Source organism: Pezoporus occidentalis, unplaced genomic scaffold (genome assembly GCF_034315485.1).
Source record: "Pezoporus occidentalis ecotype Australia unplaced genomic scaffold, CSIRO_AGI_Poc_V1 ctg161, whole genome shotgun sequence".
Classification (NCBI taxonomy): Eukaryota; Metazoa; Chordata; class Aves; order Psittaciformes; family Psittacidae; genus Pezoporus; species Pezoporus occidentalis.
This window is the reverse complement of record NW_026913437.1, coordinates 990182-1013100: the sequence shown is the minus strand read 5'-3', so window position 1 is coordinate 1013100 and position 22919 is coordinate 990182. Positions and strand designations below refer to the sequence as shown.

At 43.5% G+C, this 22919-nt stretch overlaps 1 protein-coding gene across 1 annotated transcript; it reads left to right on the top strand.

The window, feature by feature from the left end:
- The first annotated feature begins 274 nt into the window (after positions 1–274).
- WDR44 (WD repeat domain 44) lies at positions 275–22891 on the top strand. The gene is made up of 20 exons (XM_062612779.1): positions 275–415; positions 5100–5133; positions 8202–8276; positions 8495–9125; positions 9956–10086; positions 10182–10274; positions 11177–11313; positions 12280–12363; positions 12641–12747; positions 13689–13840; positions 14945–15083; positions 15178–15242; positions 15557–15670; positions 16281–16403; positions 16678–16869; positions 16995–17096; positions 18572–18687; positions 20070–20197; positions 20869–21000; positions 21841–22891. The coding sequence occupies exons 1-20, from the start codon at positions 339–341 to the stop codon at positions 21933–21935; spliced, it is 2727 nt and encodes a 908-aa protein (XP_062468763.1). The 5' UTR covers positions 275–338; the 3' UTR covers positions 21936–22891.
- Positions 22892–22919: the final 28 nt, after the last annotated feature.

Genomic DNA, 22919 nt, shown 5'->3' with positions numbered 1-22919 from the left:
GAGCTTCTGCCTAAGAGCTCAGCTCAGTCTCCCCTCTGGCAGGTTAAAGCCATTCCCCTGCGCTGCCCAGCCCCGCACCGGGCTGACGGCCTTGCACCACCGCACTGGGCCGCAGGGGGCGCTGTGTAGCACTCGTCTCCACTTCCGCCTCTGCCCGCGGAGCCCCCGGTAGCCGCGCCGCGCCCTGACGTCACGAGCCGCGCCCCTCCCGTTGCCCTCTCACTTCCGCCCGGCACGGGGCGGGGCCCGGGGCCGCTCTCGCGAGACCCGCGCGGCCCCCGCGCGCTCCCCGCCCCGCCCGTCGTGCCCGCCGAGGTGGAGGCCGCCCCGCTCCCGCCATGGCCTCCGACAGCGACACCGAGGAGTTCTACGACGCGCCCGAGGACGTGCACCCGCCCGCCGCGCCCCCCGGACCGTGAGTGCCACCGCCGCTGCCCCCCCAGCGCGGCCCGGAGGGACCGCGCCCGCCCCCCCCATCGCCGCGTCCTGTGGGGAGGGAGTGGGGTTCTGATCCCTTCCGCCCTGCCCCGCGGCCCGGGGGGGAGCGGGGATGCGGAGGAACGGAGCGGGTCTGGGTGTGCTGGGGAGGGTCGCAGGGGCTGTGGGTGAGGCCGCATCCTCGGGCAGGCTCTTTGGGGTTAAGGCGAGCGGAGGTGACCCGTAAATACCACAGAATAACAGGTTTTCTGAGGGAGAAAGGAGCGGGCGTGAGCTTCTCCAGCAACAGGCTGCAGCTGTGTGTGGAGCTGCTTCCAGCGTGCTCCCTCCCTTGGCTTTCGTGGTGTTGATCTGATGCTGCCGCTGTTTGTGCAGGGCATGGTTCTGTGCACGGTCTGAGCAGCCGTTACCTCGGGTTTTCGGTATCGCAACCCTGTTGATGTTGGCCAGATGCGCTCCCTCCTTTTAAATTATCCATATTTCTGTCTGGCTTTGTGCTGAGCAGGTGCTGGCTTCTATCAGTTCTGGTTTTGTGTTGTCTGGACCAAACCAATCCATTGCTTGACCTTGTCGGGTAAGGTTTCATGCAGGTTGTCCAGAAAGCAGTAAGATATGGATTGTGGGCTCCATCCATTCGAAGCTTTAATAATTGAATAAGGGCTTGTTTTAATCTGTCAGTGGTCTCTGGATGCCTAGAACAAAAGAAAACCTGGATCCTTCCTTCTCAAAAGGATCCTTCCTGCACAAAAGCTTTTCTGAACTTAGGTTTTTACATAGCCTGGTGAAAAGCACATCCCAGAGTGTGGCTCGGCCAGATGTGGTGGGCACATTGACAGTGCTCGTGCTGGAATGAGGTTCTGCTCCCGCTGCTTGCCTTGCCCTGGCACTGCCAGTCAGGAAACTCTCCTATGAGTAGCATTAACTCAGAGTCATTGAAAAGAGCTGAAAACTAGGAACACCAAAAGCTATCCGACAGGTCAGATGGCTGGATCCTGGCAGGATGGGGACGGGGGAAGGGTGTTGGATTTGTCTGGCAAGAAGGGGGAACCAGGCACATCCTAGCTGCTCATGGCCTGACTTTGCAGGTCTCTGCCACATGTACCTAAGCAGAACTTGGTAACATGAAGTCACTCACTAGAAATTAAAGTGAAAGATGCTTTTAACTTTTCTGTTGCTCTTCCATAACCTCTGAGGATACATCACTGACTCCAGTTAACAGAGTTCTGTCGGCCTGAGTAAGGTAAGGGGGTGGCCTCAGAGGGCTTAGTTTGCAGTGCAGGTACTGAATCTGGAATTTAGTCTGCTCTTGAATCTGTACTGACAATGTGGAGAGCATTTTCTCTTAAATAAGCTTTGAGATTCGTTCAGAGCTAATTTCACATCTACGTTAGATGCTTCTCAGAAGCAGGGTTGTCAGTTGTCCTTTTGAGACCCAGGCACTTGTAATGGCGTTGAGTTGGGACCCACAAATCAAGTCAAAACATTCTCATGGGAGAAAGAGCAACAGAAAACAAGTTCATGTTGCCTTCTGCAGCTGGAGGCATTTCCTTGTGTTCTAATGATCATCAGCAAAACCCCTTGGGAATGGTTTTTGGCAGCATATGCTGTAGCCAGTTTCACAAAGTGGCATGGATATGTTTGCCCTCATTAAAAATGTGGAGTCTGTAGCTTCCCCGCACCCTGAGTCGCAGGTGGGAAAGTTTAATAAGTGCTGATAAATTCAGCTGTTTGTGTAACCTGCTGACTTCTTTGTTGTTGATTTGTTTTGTTGTCTCCTGCTGTGCAGGAGTGGAGTTTGCAAGTTGCATGTAAGCTCCTAATTCCCACTGTAATCAATAGGTGCTGATGCTTAAGCCCCTCTCTCAAGAAAAGCACCACATCTGCATGCTCAAGAGCAGATATAACTGGTGTTCTCTAAGAATTAAATAGCAGACATCACAGAACTCATTACAAAATGTTTCTTGCAGGTGGTAGTGGACTGAGGTTGCTCTCCTGGATCCATGAGGTGAAGTGTGTTTAAACCACGTATTTGGAGACCATGGTGTCCCTTCTGTATGCCGTACTTCTATGGTAGATCTTGCCTTTTACATGCAGTTCTACTGAAAAGGCACTGGATTTGAGATACGATGTAGATCATGAGAAATATCCTCTAGTACCTTCATCACAGTTCTTGAATTCTAACTTCTGTAGTCCTGTCTGTTTGAAGCTGCTTCCATGCTTTTCCTGAAGAATCTAGTTTTCCTCTCTGTAGGAAGCTTGCTGGTGTTAAGTTGTGCCCTGTTGACACATGGGACATGCTTAGTACAACTTTTCTTTCTGTGCGTGTTTCGGGCAACATCCAAAACTGATCTTGGCAGCTGACTGATGGAGTGTGAAGTGTTGGGGATACTGCTGTAGGGACTTGCAGCACTGCAGATGTGTTTCTGAGTTAGCTTCCCAAGGGCAGCCTGAACAGGGCATTGCAGTAGTGAATCCTTGTGGTTTGGAAGGTGTGGGCTGCCACAGAGAGCTGCAGCAAGAGTAATTGTAGCTTCCAGGCCAGCCACAGGTTAGAGAGAGAACACATCATGTGCAAGTGGAGGGACAGCAGGAAATGCCCTTCCTGGGCTGGTGGCTGAACCTGTGTGTGCTGTGCAGTGTGCTGCTGCTCTGTGTACACCTCACACCTCCTTCTTGTCAGCACGGTAACAGTGTGCATCTCCTGGGAGAGCCAGCAGTGTGGTCCTGGGTCCGACAAAGGCAATCCTGTCACTGGGGGAGGTTTTGAAGGGCTGAGTGGTTTATTTGACATATGATAGTTGAAAACGTGAAGCTTGGTTCACATAGGTACTGGGCTGGGACTACCTGATAGTGGGAATGGCCGCTTCCTAGAGTCTGGGCATGGTGAGGATGAATTGGACAGCTGAATAAATAAATAATAGTTAAAAGAAGTTCTTAATGGGTTTATTTGCCATGAGCTTGACAAGGCACCAGGTTGTGTTTGTGCAGGTGAAATGGGATTTTACTTTGAGTTTTATTTAATGTTTGGAGATAACCTTGAGCCCCTCCTCTGTTAAACTGCTGTTACAGTGGTGTCGTGTAAGAAAACTGAAGTGAGAAGTATTCCGTGTGAATGTGGTTTGCAAGCTCTATGGTTACCAACTTCTAAATCCCACTATTAACTAAACAGTAATACTAGGCAACAAAATTAAGGTTTTGACGTATATTTTCTGTGGCATATGTCAGTCTCCATGTTCTGCCTGCTAACCCTGGAAAGCTACAGATCTTTCAAAGCAAAATCAAGGTTTGATGGACCTTCATACAAATATTTTCAGACATTTTTGCCACCATATATATTCTTTTTTAAAATGCAAGCAGTTCAGATACTGCATCTGTAAAACCAGTGGCCTTAAAGTAAAACTGGGGACTGGAGAAAGCTGGTAACTTCGGGAAGGAAAGACCATTCCAGAGGGAAGTTCAGTTACAAGAGGCTGCCATTCCAAAACTTACTCTGTATCTTGTCTTTCTGAATGGAAGAGCACAGAAGCAGCAGCTCATCATGAATAAGGGTGCGCTGGGGCTTATAAACACGGAGCTCAGGTAGTCTCAGCAAGACACCAGACTTACTGGCTTTGTTACGAACTGATCTGAAGGTGATGTTACTGCCAAACACTTGTAGCAGCTTTGCACTGTTTCCAAAGCTTCACCTTAGCATCAGAGGTGTATGTGTGCGATACCGAGCTCCCAGCACTGTTACATTCTATACCTGTGAGCTCTGCCATCTCTGTTACTGGAGCAGCCTGGTGTGGAAGAACCCTCAGAAGATCTTGTGGCCCAACCTTTCAACCTCTCGCTATGTAAGGCCCTGCAGTCAGTGTGACTCAATATTTGAATATCTTGTAGAATTCTGCAGAGTTCACGGAAATACAAGTTCAGGATATAGGGAGAGTTGAGTGCTCACTGCCTAGAGTGAGCAGTGACCTGAGGAGCAGTAATTATTTGATACTGTTCCCTTAGGACACCTTGTTCTTTCATGTAATTAGTGACACAAGGGCATGTGTGTGAGTGGGTGCAACTGCATATTCCCTGTTTCCCAGGATGTATTTTGGGAAGTAGTGGAAAACTAGTTCCCTCCTGTTAGAATGTAAATACTGATGTTTATTCTGAATGTCATGATTAGAAGCAATACTCACTTGCGTGAGTTGAAGGTCAGAATGGTTGTGATAGTGTTGACTGTGTAGGTCAGGGCTCAGGCACTTGGTTTGCAAGCCACTAGAGCATTGGTACTTCTGATTTCTGAGGGTTTTGGTTTCTTTGATGTCTGTCTACCCTGTGCCTCCCTTTACATGCCAACTTTAAACTCTGTTTTTAAACGTGTACTTGGAATAGCATCAGTTTATTAGGAAAGGGTGATGGAAACAGGATTTGTAGAAGATTCTGCTGGGAAACTTCCAGGGACTGTGGAAGCTGTGGATCTATGTGTTGTAGGCACAGCTGGGTATTCAACTCTTCTTGAGTAAAGGAGTGGTATAAGAAACTTACCCTTTGTTGCTTGTTTGAAGTATCAAGTCCACACTTGTTGTAGAGCAGGACTGTATTTCAGACTGTTCAAGATGAAGCTTACTGTCCAGAGATCTTTTCTCTTTGCACTCTACCTAAGTCTTGTATTCTCTTTCTAACAGGTCACCATCAAAAGCTGGATCCCATACAGTAAAGGTGAGTGTATTAAAATCAGTCGTATGCTTGTTGCTAAACCCAGTGCTGAGCATTTCTGCCTAAAGTAGATGTACTATGGGAGACCTAACATCTGCAGATGGGAAATTACAGGCTTTCCTTGTTGTAGGTAGCAATTGTGCTTATGCCTCTTGAAGTTCCTTGAACTTTACCTTTATTTAGGGTATGTTAACATGTCTCGAAGCTAATTTTATTCTGGAATGTGTAAGTGCAATTGAATTGACTCAGTTACTAGACTGCACTCTTTCAAGTGGTTTGTGAGTAGTAAGCAAGTCTCTGCAGCACTTGGATGTTGGTTATTTATATGAAATACTTGACTTTGCTCTCTTCTGTCTTCAAAATAAGAAAAACGCTGGGCTTTGTACTTCCAAAGCCTCCCCTTGAGGTTATGTGAAGATAAAACACTATATTTAACTTAATGAGACAGTGCTGCCACGTCCCACGCAGGTACTTGGTATGCTGCATCTGTGCATGGTGACAGTGCAGCTGAGGCTGGCCCACATCTAATAGGTGAGGAGTTGGAACCTTGTACAGCAACCACTTGTTTCCTGGGCTCAGAAGGGACAAAGGTGATGCTGTGCAACACATTGTCATAAAGAAGGCTTGACATTCCATCCTTAAAGGGTTGGGAAATCCTGGTCAAAAGGGTGTTTCTGGTTTGTCAGCAGCACTTTCTTCTGAATCAAGAATCTTTTTGCAGAATCTTATGGTATCTCATATGGAACAGAGACATAGCCCCTATTTCATGTTCTGCTTAATGTTCCTTCAGTGATTAAGTACAACATGTGAAGGCCTTTCACAAAATAGTGCCCTATCATTATGACTAAATTCGGTGCAATCAGTGAATTTCAAAGCTAACTTTAATATCTTCCCTGAATTATTGGCCGTGGAGTTCTGTATGTTGCTTGTAGGTGGGTTGTTTTTTTTTTTTACGTATCTTTTTAAGTCACTTGTTCCAAGCTGTGTTTCTGAAGGTGGAAAAAGGAGTTGCGTTTCTGCTTGGTACAATGTCAGTTCAGTGAATGTGTGACTGATGGTATCATTTGTCTTGGAATGAGCAAGAAATATTTCCCCAGTCCAAAGTTTAAGAGGTGTGTGAGGTTTGTGTCAACAGAATTAGAAATTAATATAATGGCCTCTGTAGGCACTGATTGCACTAAAGGGTTTTGAGTCCTCACACCTCTGAAGGGAGATTTTAGTGCTAAAGCAAAAGAGAACTTGCATTTAGAACAGAGAAACTGTATGGAAGGAGGGGGGGAGTGGAGAGAGAAGAAGAACTATTCTATTACCATAGCTCTCTGCATGATAATGTTCTTTCTTGAGGTCAGAACTCCAGGATGGATGTCGGTAAAAGCTGTGTGGTTTTCTCCAAACATAATATGTTAGTATGGTATTAAGATTTTCTTTGATAAGGTGGGTGTCTAAGAAGACTCTAAGGAGAAATTTCTTAGCTCTCTGTCCTAGGCAGTCACTCTGAATCTTGTTTGTAGTCCAGGAAAATATGGGGAAGTCTTTTAAAATACCTGTTTACCATGGAGATGAGGTGTCTTCTATGTATCCAAAGCTGTAGAAGCAGAATTAAATTAATAGCTAACAAAAATAGCTCATAATGGTAACAGCCAGCTTTTGGGGGCTTTAACCCTAGAGGACTGCTGACTTCAGCAGCAGAATTCTGGGTCTGTAGACAGGAAGGAGGAGTAGAACAGCAGTTTTGTATCTCAACTCAGGGAATCAGCTCATCATAGGACTGCAGCCTGATTTGGGTTGTAAGGGAGCTTAAAGCCCATCCAGTTCCACCCCCCTGCCATGGGCAGGGACACCTTCCACTAGAGCAGCTTGCTCCAAGCCCCATCCAACCTGGCCTTAAGATGGGAGTTGAAATGTTTGGTTTTTCTTAATGTTTCCAGCTCGGTGACTTAATTCTGAGTCAGTTATGAGTAGTTTTTTTGTTTGTGGGACAAATACAGGCTTTTATCTGCAGCTTTGGTCACCAAATAGCCTGTGCAGGATGGTCAAAGAGTGGAACAAGTTCCTCAGAGATCATGTGCAGTCTCCATTCTTGGATATAGTCATAACCTGACTAGACACATTTCTCAGTTGTCTCTGTTTTGAGATGCTTGACATGCCCAAATTGTAACCTAACTCTAATATTCCTGATTCCTAGGGCTGCCTGCCTTAACTATGGGGTTTGTGGGGTTTGTTTGTTTAAATTAAACAAGACTTAGAATTATTAAAAGGGTATTTTCTACATTATTTTGGCACACAAAGCCACCTTTAGCAAATTGTTTTCATTAATTCTTCGTTTGGTAGGATGTGCCAAAGTGTCGGTGTTGCTTGCACATCTCAAAACTACACTTCTTCAACTTGAAGCTGGCTTTACGGCAGTACTATAATACCCTAGGAGTGTTGATTATAAAGAATGAACAGTATACTCAGGTTTGAATTTTCGTGCAGTTTTTCATCCAGGTGTTGTTGGGTTTTGCTTAAAGTCGGTCATTTCATTTGTTCTGGTGCAGTTTATTCAGATGCTGGAAGGATCTGCATGAAAATGGTGACTAAAATAGACAGTGTGCACTAGGGATAATCGTGGAACATTAAGATTCCCTGTCAGCACCTCAGAAGCGTACCTGTGACCCCTTGGTAGATCTGCCTGACTTAACCTGGAGATGTCTGTTACATATGGTGGTAACACAGTTCCTGCATCCTTTCCACAAGCTGATAGAGAAGGAAATATTTTAATATGGACTTTCCTTGTTGCAGGTGATGGAATGTGGATGTTTCTGTAAGCTTCGTGCTACCTTCAATTTGAGTTTAGTTGAGGTTGAAACCTTTTGAACTGCATTTTTGTTTAGTAGTGTTCAGGCTTTCTGTGCATGGAGATGTGAAATACTCTCCACCTGGACTGTACGTTGCAGTTCAAACATCTGTGACAGCACAAGGTGTGCAAATGGAGCTGAAGTCTTGGCCTTTATGCTATTTAATGTGTTGTAGCTGTATTTTTGTTGGGTCTTACTGAAGAACTACCATCATCTTATGTCTTTTTCCCATAGGATGTGGACAGCACGATACTCAAAACTGGAAATGAAACCTTTGTCCAAGAAATGAAACAAGATGATTCAAAAGAGGTTAGTGTTCAACGCTGATGCTTTAGGCTTCCAGCATCACACTAGAAATATTAAATAATCGAGTAATTGGTCTTCATCTTGACATTTACATAGATCAGAATTTGTCCTTAATGTTAGTAATAATGTTCATCTGAAGGGTAAAAACCAAGCTGACTGATGAGTGCATGCTTGAGGTGGCTGCTGTTTAACAGTGGAATGCTTTGGGTTTGTTTCTTTAGATTATCGACAGTATTATAGAAGAAAGCCAGAAGGCACAACAACTAGATGATGATTCTTTAGATCCTAGAGGAAAAGATCTAACTGTTCCAACTTCAGACACAAACGCTTGGATTTCTGGAGCAGGTATCGTTAATAATATTCCAGAAGTACTACCTACTAAAATACCATTACAAGAAGACCCTGGAGAGCTGGTATATCAGAGTGTGTGCAAGGACACTGAGTTGGAGTCTGGGAAGCCTTTGTTTGCTTCTGAGAAACAGGAAGCTCCTAAACTAACAAAAGTAACAAATGCAACTGACCATAAAATGGATGAAACTGAAGCACAGAAAGAAGCACCCAAAACTGAGGACTTAACAGACAAGAAAGAGGCCAGTACTTTAGAACAAGTGGCTTCAGATTTATCGACCAAAGACCTTTCTACAACAGAAGAAATCCCTCCAGCAAAGCCCCCACGGCAGCTCACTGTAGAGCCAGACATAGTTGCCAGCACAAAGAAGCCTGTCCCAGCCCGGCCACCACCTCCAACAAACGTCCCCCCTCCGAGGCCACCCCCACCTGCCCGGCCAGCCCCACCACCACGGAAGAAGAAGAGTGAGCTGGATTTTGAAGTGCAAAAACCTGGCTTAGAAGGCAAGTGTTCTATTTTGGATGGGTTTCGTTATCTGCATGGTTGCTATTTTTGTGTTTTGAGTGAAGAATCATTCAATCTTGTGATTTTAGTTTAGTTGATATGTAAATGATAGGGAAAAAAAATAATTCTTCCACAGTCTTAGCTTCTTACAGTGGAGAAATACCCTTTTGCATTCCAACTGTTCCTAATTCATAGACTCTGGTAAACTAACACTTCCTACCAAGGTAGCTAATTATAGAATCATGGAATCACGGTATGGTTTGGGTTGGGAGAGACCTTAAAGCTCCTCCAGTTCCAACCCCTGCCACGGGCAGGGACCCCTTCCACTAGAGCAGCTTGCTCCAAGCCCCTGTGTCCAACCTGGCCTTGAACACTGCCAGGGATGGGGCAGCCACAGCTTCTCTGGGCACCCTGTGCCAGCGCCTCAGCACCCTCACAGGGAAGAGCTTCTGCCTAAGAGCTCATCTCAGTCTCCCTTCTGGCAGGTTAAAGTACTCCAAGTAAAACGTGTTCAATCTTCAGCTGCATAGAAACACAAGTCAGATGTAGCAAAAATGAGTAGTCGTGGGTTAGTTAAAGTAAATTACCTTTTAAAAAAAAAGAGAAGTTAATGAAACTTCAGAGGACTAGGGAGAAAATCGTGCCTGTGCCTCCACCTATGGATGAAGCACGTAATTGATAAGGCAGATTTGGTGGCATTTGATATTTAAAATAAAATTACACTTGTCAGCAGGGGTATTCAGGGGTGTAAGGGTGTTATTAGGCCTCTGACACTCTGTAGCCTATGGCATCGTTATGCTCTTGTCTCTAATGTGATTTTTCTTTGCAGTTTCTCGAGAGCACTTCTCAGCTGGTGATCTTCTAACTCCGAGTACAGTGGCAGAGGGAGTGCCCAAAGATTCTCAGCCTTCTTTGGACCTGGCAAGTGCAACTAGTGGAGATAAAATAGTCACTGCACAGGTATTGGAAATGGTTCTCAGTTTGAGGACTGTAACATTGGCTCTTACTGTGGTGTTACAACAGAGATAACTTGTTCTCTGTCTGCAAAACTTCAGGAAAACGGGAAAGCAGCTGATGGCCAAACAGCAAATGAAGTACTTGGACCACAAAGACCTAGGTCTAATTCTGGAAGAGAGCTCACAGATGAGGTACTAATGCATGTGGTCTGTGTATGGTACATTCTTATGCTCATTTTTCCAGTCTGTGACATGAATTGGAGTAGTCTCACATCGCTGTGCTCTGACCCACTGCATTCTGTGACCAGGGGTGCACACAGGAGGGCTGGCATGCTGGCTTTGTCCGCTCTGTGGGCCCCGAGTCACAGGTGGTATTAGTGTTTGGAAGTGTGAGCTGTAATAGATCTGAAATGTTCTGAGTTTGTGTTTGTTGCTGTGCAAGCACGTTACAAGGTGTCAGTGAGAGGGAACACAGCCGACTTGACATTTTGTCGCTTATTTAAAAGGGGAAGGAGTCAGCAATAGAAGAACTATTTTCCCAATGTTAAAAACCAGTTTCTTCAGTTAATAAATTCCATTAATCTGATGAAGTTATCAGGCTGCTGCCAGTCTTGTGTTTGTCTGTATATAGCTGCTTTAACTATTGCTGAACAGATGTGTATATTCATGAGATGGTCCAAAAACCCCTTTTCCTTTGTGTAATACTAGTTAGGTCTAAATGCTGTTTTTCTGCAGGTAAAGGTTGTCTTTGACTGAATCAAAACTTCAGCTGTTAGAATATCTGAAAGGAAAAGAGTTCAACCTCTTTTAATTACATGTTTGACATGGAAGGTGTCAGGCAGTGGCTGATGTCTCTGTAACTGCATTTCTGATCTATGGAATTGAGGCTTCTGGTGGCATGTAACTGTTCATTTCTGTATAGTGATTGCTAATGTTGGTGCTAACACACTAAAGCTCTTCTAACTTAAACTTAGTCCTTGTAAAATAACTATATAGTGAGCTACAGAATTTCCCATTAGGATAACTAATTTGTAAGGTCAGATGATTCCTGAGCCTAATAAGGTCATTGTGATTTCATATTTTCTTTTCCATAGGAAATTCTAGCAAGTGTAATGATAAAAAACCTCGATACGGGTGAAGAAATACCCCTGAGTTTGGCAGAAGAGAAGTTGCCAACAGGCATCAATCCTCTAACTTTGCATATCATGAGGCGAACTAAAGAATATGTCAGGTATGAATGATGGTAGCTTTCACCTCTTTGATACTGTTGCTGTCATAAGTTTTTGTATATGTGGAGGCTGCTCTTGTGCCAGAGTCCTGATCCTTCTGTCTAATTTGAGTGCTAACTCCCAGCTCTCTCTGAAGTAGGCTGTTTATTGAATTATTTTAACTAAAAGTTGAAGGTATTGCTGGCACTTGACAGGCAAGTATGTCTGAGAATGCAGCTGAACTGCACTTAGCACCTGGTGTGCTGCATGCTATCATTTCTGTAGTGAATTAAGCACAGCTTATATCCAAGCACTATATGTTTGTGCTGTCACCTTTTGTAGCTTTTTGTCATTGGTATAGCTGGCTGCTTTGTTTCCCTGTTCTCAACAGAGCTTTAGCCCTTCCAGTGTTTAAACCTGAGTCTTTTTGTTAACTTTGATAGAAAAAATACAGTTTCTTAATGATCGGGGAATTGTGGCAGTCTAGATGTTGATTTCAAAGGCCTGGATTTATGTGAATTTATACATCAGACAATCTTCAGGGGTTTTGCATTGCTGAATTATCACTGAAGAGCTCACTTGTGTAGAGCTGGGCTCTTCTGTGTACAAACTTCTGTTTAGAATGAACCACTGTTAATGTATTTGATCTAAGGAAAGCAAGGTTTGAGAACACAGTGGCATGTTACCAGTTCCTAGTACTTGATGTAATTTGCTCTTAGCTTTCAAAGCATCACAGAAAGCTGAAGTTTGCAATCTGTGGAAAGGGCTAATATATCTTTGGCCTCTGGAGAGGAAGTACAGTTTTAGTATCGGGATGCCTAAGAATTGTAAGATCTGCTTTATTGATTCACATCACCTCCATATTTTTCCAGTGTGTTGCATGAAAGAATAAAGATGGATCCAAAAATGCAGATCCTACTTTACTGATGTTTCATTCCCTTCAGATTCATTCTGATTTCATATTAAACAATCACTTCTGTATTTCCTAGTAATGATGCAGCACAGTCTGATGATGAAGACAAAATGCAGACCCAGCAAACTGACTCCGATGGAGGGAGGTTAAAACAGAAAACGTAAGATGCTGTTTCATGTCCCTACAAAGAGAAGGCAGGCTTTGTTTTTCCAAACTGAAGCTCCCCTTCTGACCTGTGAACAAGTTAACTTTTAAATACAAGTGATACCCGCGTTTACATAAGCCCATTGCTCTGCAGTTGAACTGAAGGTTACCTGCTTGTTTTGAGAAGCAGTAATGGAACGAGATAATACTGCATTTCAAAAACTATTGATTCATAATAGCAACAAATGAGAATTTGTCAGTGTTGTGTTGAAAAACTGCCTTTGCTTTTTAAGGACCCAGCTGAAGAAGTTCCTTGGCAAGTCTGTAAAGCGAGCAAAACACCTTGCTGAGGAGTACGGCGAACGTGCTGTCAACAAAGTGAAGAGCGTTCGAGATGAAGGTAAGTGACACTGATTCTTTTATATAGACATACATATTTTTAATAGGATAATCTCTTTGTTTGAGGGCTTCTAGGACTCAAAGCTAGCTGAGGGACATGCACTGCTTATTCTACCACTGTACAGTTGCTTAGGGATTTTGAGATCAGCAGATGACAAGAAATGATTCTTGTCAAGTAATAGTTGAGAGACCTTTTCAGCTAAACCAGTTGAATACTCTCATTTTTCTTGTGCTGTTAGCAATCTGCCTGCTGTCAAAATGTAATTTGGGGGGGGGAAGTTGTTGCAGCAGAGGTAGAAGTGAGGGATTGTCTTCATTATTTCAATAAGATCAGATTGGTTTTGACAACCAGTGCCACCGTTAGAGTTCTCATATAGCTTGAGCTGCTGTTAGATTTCCCAACTACAACTGAATTCTCCTCTTGCTTCATCAATATTTCCTTCAGATAGACTTCTAGTACTGCAGTAAGCCAAGCTAACCACAGCCTGAGCTGAGTGCCATAGAACTGCTGCACTTCAGCATCTTGCATTGCCACTGGCTGTTTGCCCCAGCTCTTTTGTAATTTTTATGCTTTGTGGGCAGGTGACCAGGCCATTTCAGCCTCTTCAGTCAGAAGAAACCAATACAGTCATTTTCAGCACACATTAAACTGACAGAAGTCACTTAGTGCAGCATCTGCTGAATGCCAGAGGGGTGCAAAGAAAGGGGCACAACAAAAATGGATAGCAGCTCTTACTTTGAGTGTTCAGTCTGGATTCACGTCAAATCAGTGTAGATGTATTTTTAGACCTTGACACAACAGTACTCTTGTTTTGCTTTAACAGCTTAAAATTGCCTGGGAAAATTTGCTAATTCAAGACTAATCTGCTACCAAAAAAGTATTGGCAAATGCTCGCCAGTAGATAAAATGTGTATGTACTGCTGAAATTGTGTTCCTCTTAGTCTTCCATACAGATCAAGATGATCCCTCTTCCAGTGATGATGAGGGGATGCCGTATACGAGACCTGTTAAGTTCAAAGCAGCACATGGCTTCAAGGGACCTTATGATTTTGAACAGATTAAAGTTGTTCAGGATCTCAGTGGAGAGCACATGGTAGGTCTCAAATTTCATCTGTGGTTTTACTGAATCTCTTCGTCCTGAGATTCAACTTTTAGTTTTCATCTACTTGATGACCTCCAGAAATGACTGTCAGGTTTTTTTGCTCTTGATGAGCAGTTTCATTCTGGAAAATAATATTCTTGCAAGAAATTAAATTTTGGCTGGTTTGATGCCTTTTTCAGGGAAAGAAGAATCTGTAGATACTCAGGATTCAGGGATTCTCCAGAGCTTTTCCTTGAAGAGTTTTGGTATGAGTGTTACTCATAGTTTTGGTTCCTTCAGTTCCAAATTTAGGTTGAAATAAGCAATGTTCCACTACCAACTGTCTGGCACCAATTGAAACAGTCCCCCAGCTCCAGGTGTTATGCTGAGGACAGTGACAGCAGCCAGGTTGGTGACCAGAGCTTTCAAGCTTGTCACCCATAATTGAAGCTTCCAGTCCTATTGGTAATCAGTCTGTGTTAGTTTCTGTCATGCCAGTATTTGATTTCTTAAAACCTAGAAAATTCATAAAAAATACCCCAAAATGACCCTAGGTTGGTGGTTTGATGCCTAATAACTCTCCATTATAACAGGAAGAAATGGAATACTACTTGTGTGGTACTGTGCTCTGTTGACTGATGACTCTTCAGACTTTGCAATGGAAGAATCGTTTTCTTCACAGGCCTTGCAAAATCCTTGTGCCAGTTCTGAATCTAACAAATAGCTGTAATGCTCATTTTGGCTGCCAGAATTGATGTGACCAAGCTGTTAGAAAAACAGTGTTAGCACAGCTTGTGCTAACTTCAAGCGCAGCCACAAATACTTGCCAGTTCTACCAAGCAAACAGCAGGTTGTAAGTCACTTGGAGCCCTGGCTGGCTCTCACCCACTGTGCTGGTTTTAATGTAGAACACTGTGGTCATCTGCCCTGGGGCTGTTCCTTTCAAACTCTTTTTGCACAGTCCACCAGCCTTAGCAACCACTTTCCAGTGTTTTCATCTACAATTTACTTTACTTGTAGTATCTTGTGTATGTCTTGAATCTCGTCAAGTGTTCTAGAGAGGCTTTTTGGTATGGAAAAAGGCACTTTAGGTTAATGACCTCTCTGTTTTGACAGGGTGCTGTCTGGACAATGAAGTTTTCTCACTGTGGTCGATTACTTGCATCTGCAGGACAGGACAACGTAGTAAGAATATGGGTTTTAAAGAATGCTTTTGACTATTTCAACAACATGCGGATGAAGTACAATACAGAAGGTATCTTGCATGCATCCCTGGAGCTCTAAACCTCTAGAAATAGTAGGTTTTTGGGAACTTAAAGTTGATCATGTTTTTTCTGCCTGCGTTCTAGGCCGTGTCTCTCCCTCTCCATCTCAAGAGAGTCTGAATTCTTCCAAGTCTGATACTGATACAGGGGTATGTGCATTACATACGTGTTCTGTAAAGCCAGATCTTCGCTGTTGCTTTATCCAAGCACACATTAAAGAGTTCTTGGCTTGTCTTTTTGAGGCAAACTGTTTTATCAGTAGACACCTTCAGTCAATTTCAAGATGTTTCACAGCCCGTTGTGTTGAAGTTTACTGGAGTTGTTTATTAGTGCAGGGTTATTTTAAAGTCATAAGAATCGTTCTTCACATTGTTACTGGCCCTGTACTTTTGGTAAGCAGTAACTGCCTATTGTTCACATTCCAGATGACATTTTATAATGTTTCTGTCCATTTCTCTGATAGACTTGCAGTGGAGTTGATGAAGACCCAGATGATAAAAATGCCCCATTTCGGCAACGACCATTTTGCAAATACAAAGGGCATACAGCAGATCTTCTTGATCTTTCCTGGTCTAAAGTAAGGCACCTTAATACAGGCTATGCAGCTCTTTTGTGTTTTTATTGTTTTCCTTTATTAATTGCCATTGGAACCATACAGCTAAACAACGTGAAACAGTCATTGAAGTTAAGAGGAAAGGTTTGTGGAGGCAACACGTATTCTGCCTGAAACAGTCAAAGTGGACGCATTCTAAAGTTGCTGAATAGATTATCTTAAAATTAGAGAATTGCCTCGTGCTCAACTTTCAAACTGTTTCACATAAAACTTACTCACTTAATTCCCCTCATTGGAATACAGTTGTAATTTGAAGAACACACTTTGGCTCTCTGGCTGAAGGATCTTAGGCAGGAGAGACTCTCACCCCTCCTCTGAAGCCTGTTGTGCTTTTTCTTCTCTGAATACTTTAACTGCTTTCCAAATGTTCATTTCCATTGAGAGTCTTCCAGAAAATCTTCTGTGAGCATCAGTGTAGGGATCCTAAGGAAAGCAATCAGTAACATCTTATCTGAAAGCATAAAATGTTGAATTTCATGGCTAGGGAAGTTGGTGAGGTTTTACCGATCAGACTGCTTCTGTCTTTCCTGTTACTTGTATCTGTTAGTAACCATGGAATGCTCTTGTTTCACAGAATTACTTCTTGCTTTCTTCTTCTATGGACAAAACTGTCAGATTATGGCACATATCAAGAAGAGAATGTCTCTGCTGTTTCCAGCACATAGACTTTGTCACTGCTATAGCATTCCATCCAAGGGTAAGCGCAATTGGCCTCTTTCTTCTCAAAAGCCAGGATTTGTAAGAGTCCTCGCCTGTGTGTGTAATCTTGTAAAGCATCTGTAATGGATGGAACTCCATTTACCAGTAGTTTTTATATTATCCTTTCAGTCTTAAACATAATCTACTCCTCTGAGAGCTCCTATGTGGGAGGTTCTGGAGAGAAGCTGTTTGGCAATGGGGGGGGGGAAGGCTTTAAGGAAGGCAGGCATACTTGAAGCGCAAGCAGAGACAAATGTAGTGTCTCCTCTCAGGATGACAGGTACTTCTTAAGTGGTTCATTGGATGGGAAGCTCCGGCTCTGGAACATTCCTGACAAGAAGGTGGCATTATGGAATGAAGTAGATGGGCAGACAAAATTGATTACAGCTGCCAACTTCTGTCAGAATGGCAAATATGCAGTCATAGGCACATACGATGGGAGATGCATCTTCTATGACACTGAGGTAAAGCCTTTTGGAGACTGTATTTTTTAATGCTACATAACCAACAGATTTCAAATGCTTATTGGAATATCAAGGAACAAGCATTTTAAAACTTGGTTTCACAATTATTTCAAATACCTTTTCAGCACTTGAAGTACCATACGCAAATACACGTGCGCTCTACCAGGGGCCGAAACAGAGTTGGAAGGAAAATCACTGGCATTGAACCCTTGCCTGGAGAAAATAAGGTACAGACTTTCAGGGAAGCTTTAGCTCAGTTCTGTAGTCTGGTATTTATGTTTAATGCTTAAGAAGTTTGTGTTAGGTCTTGCTTGTAGTCACTGACTTAAATCTTTTAACACTACTAAAGACCAAAAAGTCTCTTAACACTACTAAAATGAGCACTGCTCTTTGCTGATGTAGGCTAATACAATACTAAGTAGTGGTAAATTAGAGTGTATTCTTTTAAAGTAACATTATGTTCTGATTAATGTAAATGTGAAAAAATCTTCACAGATGGCTTTCAGTGAAAATTTCTGTGGCATAAGTAACCTCTCAAATTTAATACTCATTTGGGAGTGTGCTTCATACAGAAGCTGAAAAGATGCTGAAAGCTCAGAAGCTGTTATCCAAACAAGTGTATTTCAGAATCAGTCATTCTGTTTAGCTTCAGTCTAAACTGAAGCCCTGTGAAAGGCTCAAATTCTTGTCATACAAAGTACATGCTGTTGAATGTTAAACTCACAACCTGTAGCTGGGGAGTTTCTCTCTTTTATATAAAGTTTCAGGGGTGATGTGGAATCAACAGCTGGGTCTGTCAGAGTAGCAGACCACCAGCTGCTATCACCTGTATCGTACTCTGATCAATGTCAGAGAAATCACTGAATCCCTAAAACACGCAGAAGATTCAGAACTCAGTAGTGCCTTTGGGTTTGCCTCAGATGTGTCCTGGCGTGTTAGATGGTGTAATAAAACACAGCTCAGCATGAGCTCTTCTGAAAACAAGCAGGAAGATCTGTAATGTGATGGTGGTCCAAGACTTGCTCCAACTTTGCTGCATAAAGGGTCAGATAAGTGGGGCTCAGTATTTGACTGCTCCTCTGCTATTCCCTTGTCCTAGCAGCATCTTGAGGCTCGCTGCTAGCCTACAGTCTGCTCTACTTCTAAGGTACCATGAAAGGGCTCATCAGCTCAATGCCCTTACGCATTTTGACAACCGTTTTCATAGGCTTCTCTGTTCCTTACAAGTACATTCAAGCTCTTGATCTGAAACATATGAATAGGAAGCATGCTGGCATGGACTAAGAAAAGCCCAGTTCGTGTATGTAGCAGATAATGGCCTCTGTTTTGTGCTTCATGAGTGATAGGTTACAACTCGCCAGGAATTTACCTCACTAGAAAGCTGCTCTGCTGCATTACTGGGGAATGTGCTCCAAAATAGCCTTTGCAAATTGATGGCTGTTCTTTGGGCCCACATTTTACTTCAGTAAAGAGCAGCTGTTCTGGTTCAGACCAAGCAGGGTGATCTTGACAGTGAACCTATGTTCTGTCCATTGACAGAAAATGAGAGAGAAAACTGTCATTGCCCAATCTTTCTGCTTCTTTGGGGCTATTCTTTGTGTGTGTCACTTTTTTGATCCAGAAGAACTGAATTCTGACTCTGAATGAGCTCCTTCTTAGCCATGCCCGTCATTTCTGCTCCTAAATTTTATCTCTTTTCCAGATACTAGTGACATCAAATGATTCCAGGATCAGATTGTATGACCTGAGAGATCTGTCTTTGTCTATGAAATACAAAGGTTATGTCAACAGCAGCAGCCAAATCAAAGCTAGCTTTAGGTAAGACAATATAACAATGGGGTTGTTGGGTTTGGGAAATGCTGTGGCTGAAGTACAGAGGCTTTTGCTTGATTTGTTTACCTTGGTATGAAACTGAGCCTCTGAAACATCACTTGGCTCTGAGTACAAAGGTGACTGAAGGCTGTGGTCAGGAACGACAGAGCTGCCTGTGAGCAGGAAGCTTCTGTGAAGGATTGAGTCCTTTTGTGTTGACAGCACAATGCATGTCCATTACTGCTGCTGTAAATGCAGGAACTCTCCTAGAACTGATGGGGTTGGAACACTGCATCGTTTCTTTCCTCCATGATAAACAGGTTTCATGTCCTTAGTTTTGTCAGGTATTGCTGCAGATGTGTGGGTCACCCAAGTGCTACCCAAGGCTGCTGGTCACTGCCCATGCATCATCACTCTCAAGAAACAGCCTGCAGATCTGAGTGGGAATTCTTTCCTCTTTCTCTATGCAAGCCTAAGATGCTTTCCTGACTTTGAGTCTATTGCTGTGACTGCCATGGGAATACCGGGGGTTTAAAGTAGTAAAAGAGGGGGAGTAGAGGGAGAAGAATGTTTGTTCTGTTCTCTTTTTGAGCCTTGCAGAAGCCGAAGGGAAAAACGCTTGTGCATCTGTTTAACCTGGCTGTTTGAGCAGAGGAGGGCAGCAGTGCTTAAGGAATAATGCTGAGTTTAATCTTGATGACCTCTGAAAGCATCTTTAAGGCTGATCCATTATTTCCCAGGATGGCTGAGGTTGGATGGGACCTCTGGAAGTCATCTTGTCCAGCCCCCTGCTCAAGATTAACTTCCAAATTGAGTTGTTTCTACTGACAGAGCTGTAGCACAGTTGGCGTAGGGTTTAGCTATGGGGCATACTCACACGGTAGGGAAATCCAAAGTGGATTTGCAGGGGTGGTTCTGTCTCTGTCAGTGTGTGCTATACAGTCATTTAGTTACAATCTTGTTGAATGTCTTTCTTCTTCCACCTGTGTGGATTGTTTTGCCCATGACTGTTGGTAGCAGTTCCTGTTGCACAGTCTGGTGCTCACACAGGTTCCAGACTCAGATACAAATTGCCCTTCAAGATGATGCCGTTTTCATGTTGCTCTTCTGTGCCAGAAGCTGCAGGAGAACAGCTTCTGTGTGCTCTTCATGAGACCTACCTTTTCCTCCCAGCAGGAAAGCCTCAGGCATTTGCATGCACACACATTTAAGTGGTTTTTCATGTTTTTTAGATTTTTTTTGAGTTGCAGTCACTAAAATAACACATCAGTTTGAATGGGGACCTTGGCCTGATTGCACTTGTAAAGCTGCATGTCATCTGGAGAGCTGCTGTAGTGGGTGCTTGAACAGCCAAGAAAAGTAATGGTTTTCCTTCTTTGACTCTTTAGCCATGACTTTACCTACATTGTGAGTGGTTCAGAAGATAAATACGTTTATATCTGGAGTACATACCATGACTTGAGCAAGTTCACTTCTGTAAGGAGAGACCGTAATGACTTCTGGGAAGGCATTAAAGGTAAGAAGCAGTCTTTGATCTGTGTTTTATCAAAGCTCTCATGATTTCAAAAATGAAGTCTTTTATGTTCTCCTTTCCATTTGCTCAGCAGTGCTGTTCATTTAGTTTGAACAGATTGTCAGGAAGATGCATTGGAATTGGTGGGGTTTCAGTAAGTGGCCTCTCAGAAAACCTTGTCCACAAGAAACTCTGCAGATGCATGCTTGGGATGGCAAGAGACAGAGCAGCTAAGAACATGTCCACTTACAGTGAGGGAACTTCAGTCAGGTTCTGCCAGCAAAACTGAGTAAGAGCAGTAAGAACATTGTGCTGGCCAGAGCTTGCTTGTGTAAGTGTAAAGATTGATCCTTAGGCCCTTTATGGGAAAGTGACTGAAAACAGTGCAAAAAAGGAGCAACTCATCTGCACACACACACAAGTTTTGGGGCTGTGTTTGTATTAAACATGTTTCAGAGCCCTTACCAGTTAATTTGGGGCTTTTATTACCAGTTAATAATTAGAGGAACTTCTGAGCTCCCCAGGCTTACAAACCAATGACAGTTTCTGAATGATGAGCTTACCTGGTGCCAGCAGCACTGAGATCCTTGGATAGTTACTGAAATGGATGCCTGCTGTTGTTGTATAACAGTTCCTTGCAGCCAGGTAACCAAAGTTGGGTTTTCTTTCTGAAGCTCACAATGCAGTGGTCACATCGGCCATTTTTGCTCCCAATCCTGGTTTGATGGTGACACTGGAAACTTCAGAGAAGCAAGAAGCTGAAAGTAAGGGAGAAGATTCTGAAACGTCAGACACCATACCCTCTGGTAGGTGTTTGAGATGAGCTCTGCCTGATGCCATAGCATGAGGAGGAAAGGATTATTAATCTGGGGAGGGGGTTCTTGAGAAGAAAAGTCCTTGCAGTGGCATGGGTCCACATTCCTACCTTAGCAGTTAAACATTTTGATAACTGCTGTATTCTTAAAACCTGAGAGAATGTGAAGTGAGGAGCAGAGCTGTTGTCCTCTATACATTAGGATTCTTTCTGCATTTGAGCTGCTAGGAAGTTGAATTCTACCAGCATAGAATCCCAGCTTGGTTTGTATTGAAAGGGACCTTAAAGCTCATCCAGTTCCAACCCCTGCCACAGGCAGGAACACCTTCCACTAGAGCAGCTTGCTCCAAGCCCCTGTGTCCAACCTGGCCTTGAACACTGCCAGGGATGGGGCAGCCACAGCTTCTCTGGGCACCCTGTGCCAGCGCCTCAGCATCCTCACAGGGAAGAGCTTCTGCCTAAGAGCTCATCTCAGTCTCCCTTCCGGCAGGTTAAAGCCATTCCCCTTGGCCTGTCTCTACAGGCCCTTGTCCAAAGCCCCTCTCCAGCTTTCCTGGAGCCCCTTTAGGCACTGGAGCTGCTCTAAGATCTCCCCTTAGGGAGCCTTCTCTTCTCCAGGCTGAACAGGCCCAGCTCTCTCAGCCTGGCTCCAGCCTTCTAACATAAGTTCCCCTTCCAAGAGGTGCAGATGTTCCTTGAAGCATTGGCTGGATAACAGGAATGTGATAAAGGAGGGGAAGTGTCACAGCAAGAGCTTAGCTTCTGATGAGAGCTTGATCTTTTAATACATTTTTGTAGATGAACTAACAGTTCATTCTCTTTCCTCCTTAAGGAGCTTTGAAGATAGATCACACGGAAGTGCTTTTATCAGCCGACTTCACTGGAGCAATCAAAGTCTTCATTAACAAAAAGAAATATGTATCTTAGTTGGTCTGCAACTGACAGCACAAAGCTATGGTACTGTGGGATTCACCCCCAGAAATAATGCGGGCAAAGCAGAGTATCTAATATAATAGTGTTACAGGCTGAGTTCTTTTTAAATCTTTCTTTTAAGGCTACTCAAATATTGGATCCTGGGAAAGCAGTGTCTGCCTTTAACACCTGGGCTTTAGAATAGAGAGGAATGGCTAAGAATAGTTCTGCCAAACATCAGACTCTAAACGTTCTATGAGCAGCTGTTCTGCACTGGCCTTGTGAGCCTGCACGCGTTTCTGCACAGTAACACACCTGTCTTGGATACATGCACTCATTTGAACAGGTATCAAAAGGATTCCGGTGGTGCCAGTGGCCACTAGATGTCAGGGATGGGAAGGGAAGGCTGGGGGAGCGCTCTGGTCTGCTGTTTGCACAAGATTCCATTGGATGGGATGTTGAATCTGTAGTTGCTGCTGTTGCCATGTTTAAGTTCTGGGAGTTTGTGGTGGGTCAGCAACGTGTGTAAATGTTTTTATAAATCCCTCAACTTCAGAACGTGGAAAACCTTTTTTTTTTTTGTTGTCTTTTAATTGTCGTGGACTTTGGGTTCCTTTCTTATCTCTGATTTTTTGCACACTGGAGCACAATACTTGTGTAAAGAATTCTCTCATTCCTTCTTCACGGGCACCAGGATATAGTCACCTTCCAGGTAAAACTGAGCTGCATTAGAAAGTTCTTCTATTTTACAAGTATGTAAAATAAACTGTTTACATTTTTTAAGCATTGTAGCTTAAAGTTTTAAGTTGTTCTCATTTGTTTTGTGCCACTGAATTTTGAAAGTCTTTGTAAATATTCATATATAAAACACCTATGAAGTAACATTCTGGGCACTGGGACCCACACAATGTTATTGATGGTCGAGTGGTTCAGAACAGATGTATCATTAAACTTGGTCACACACTTGGAAACTGTTGCTTCTTTTCCATTTTGATTCAT

Coding starts and splice junctions, on each gene's coding strand:
- WDR44 (XM_062612779.1), top strand. CDS start 339: ATGGCCTCCGACAGCGACACCGAGGAGTTCTACGACGCGCCCGAGGAC. Junction 16,870..16,994: donor GCATCTTCTATGACACTGAG/GTAAAGCCTTTT, acceptor ATACCTTTTCAG/CACTTGAAGTACCATACGCA. Junction 17,097..18,571: donor CCTTGCCTGGAGAAAATAAG/GTACAGACTTTC, acceptor TCTCTTTTCCAG/ATACTAGTGACATCAAATGA.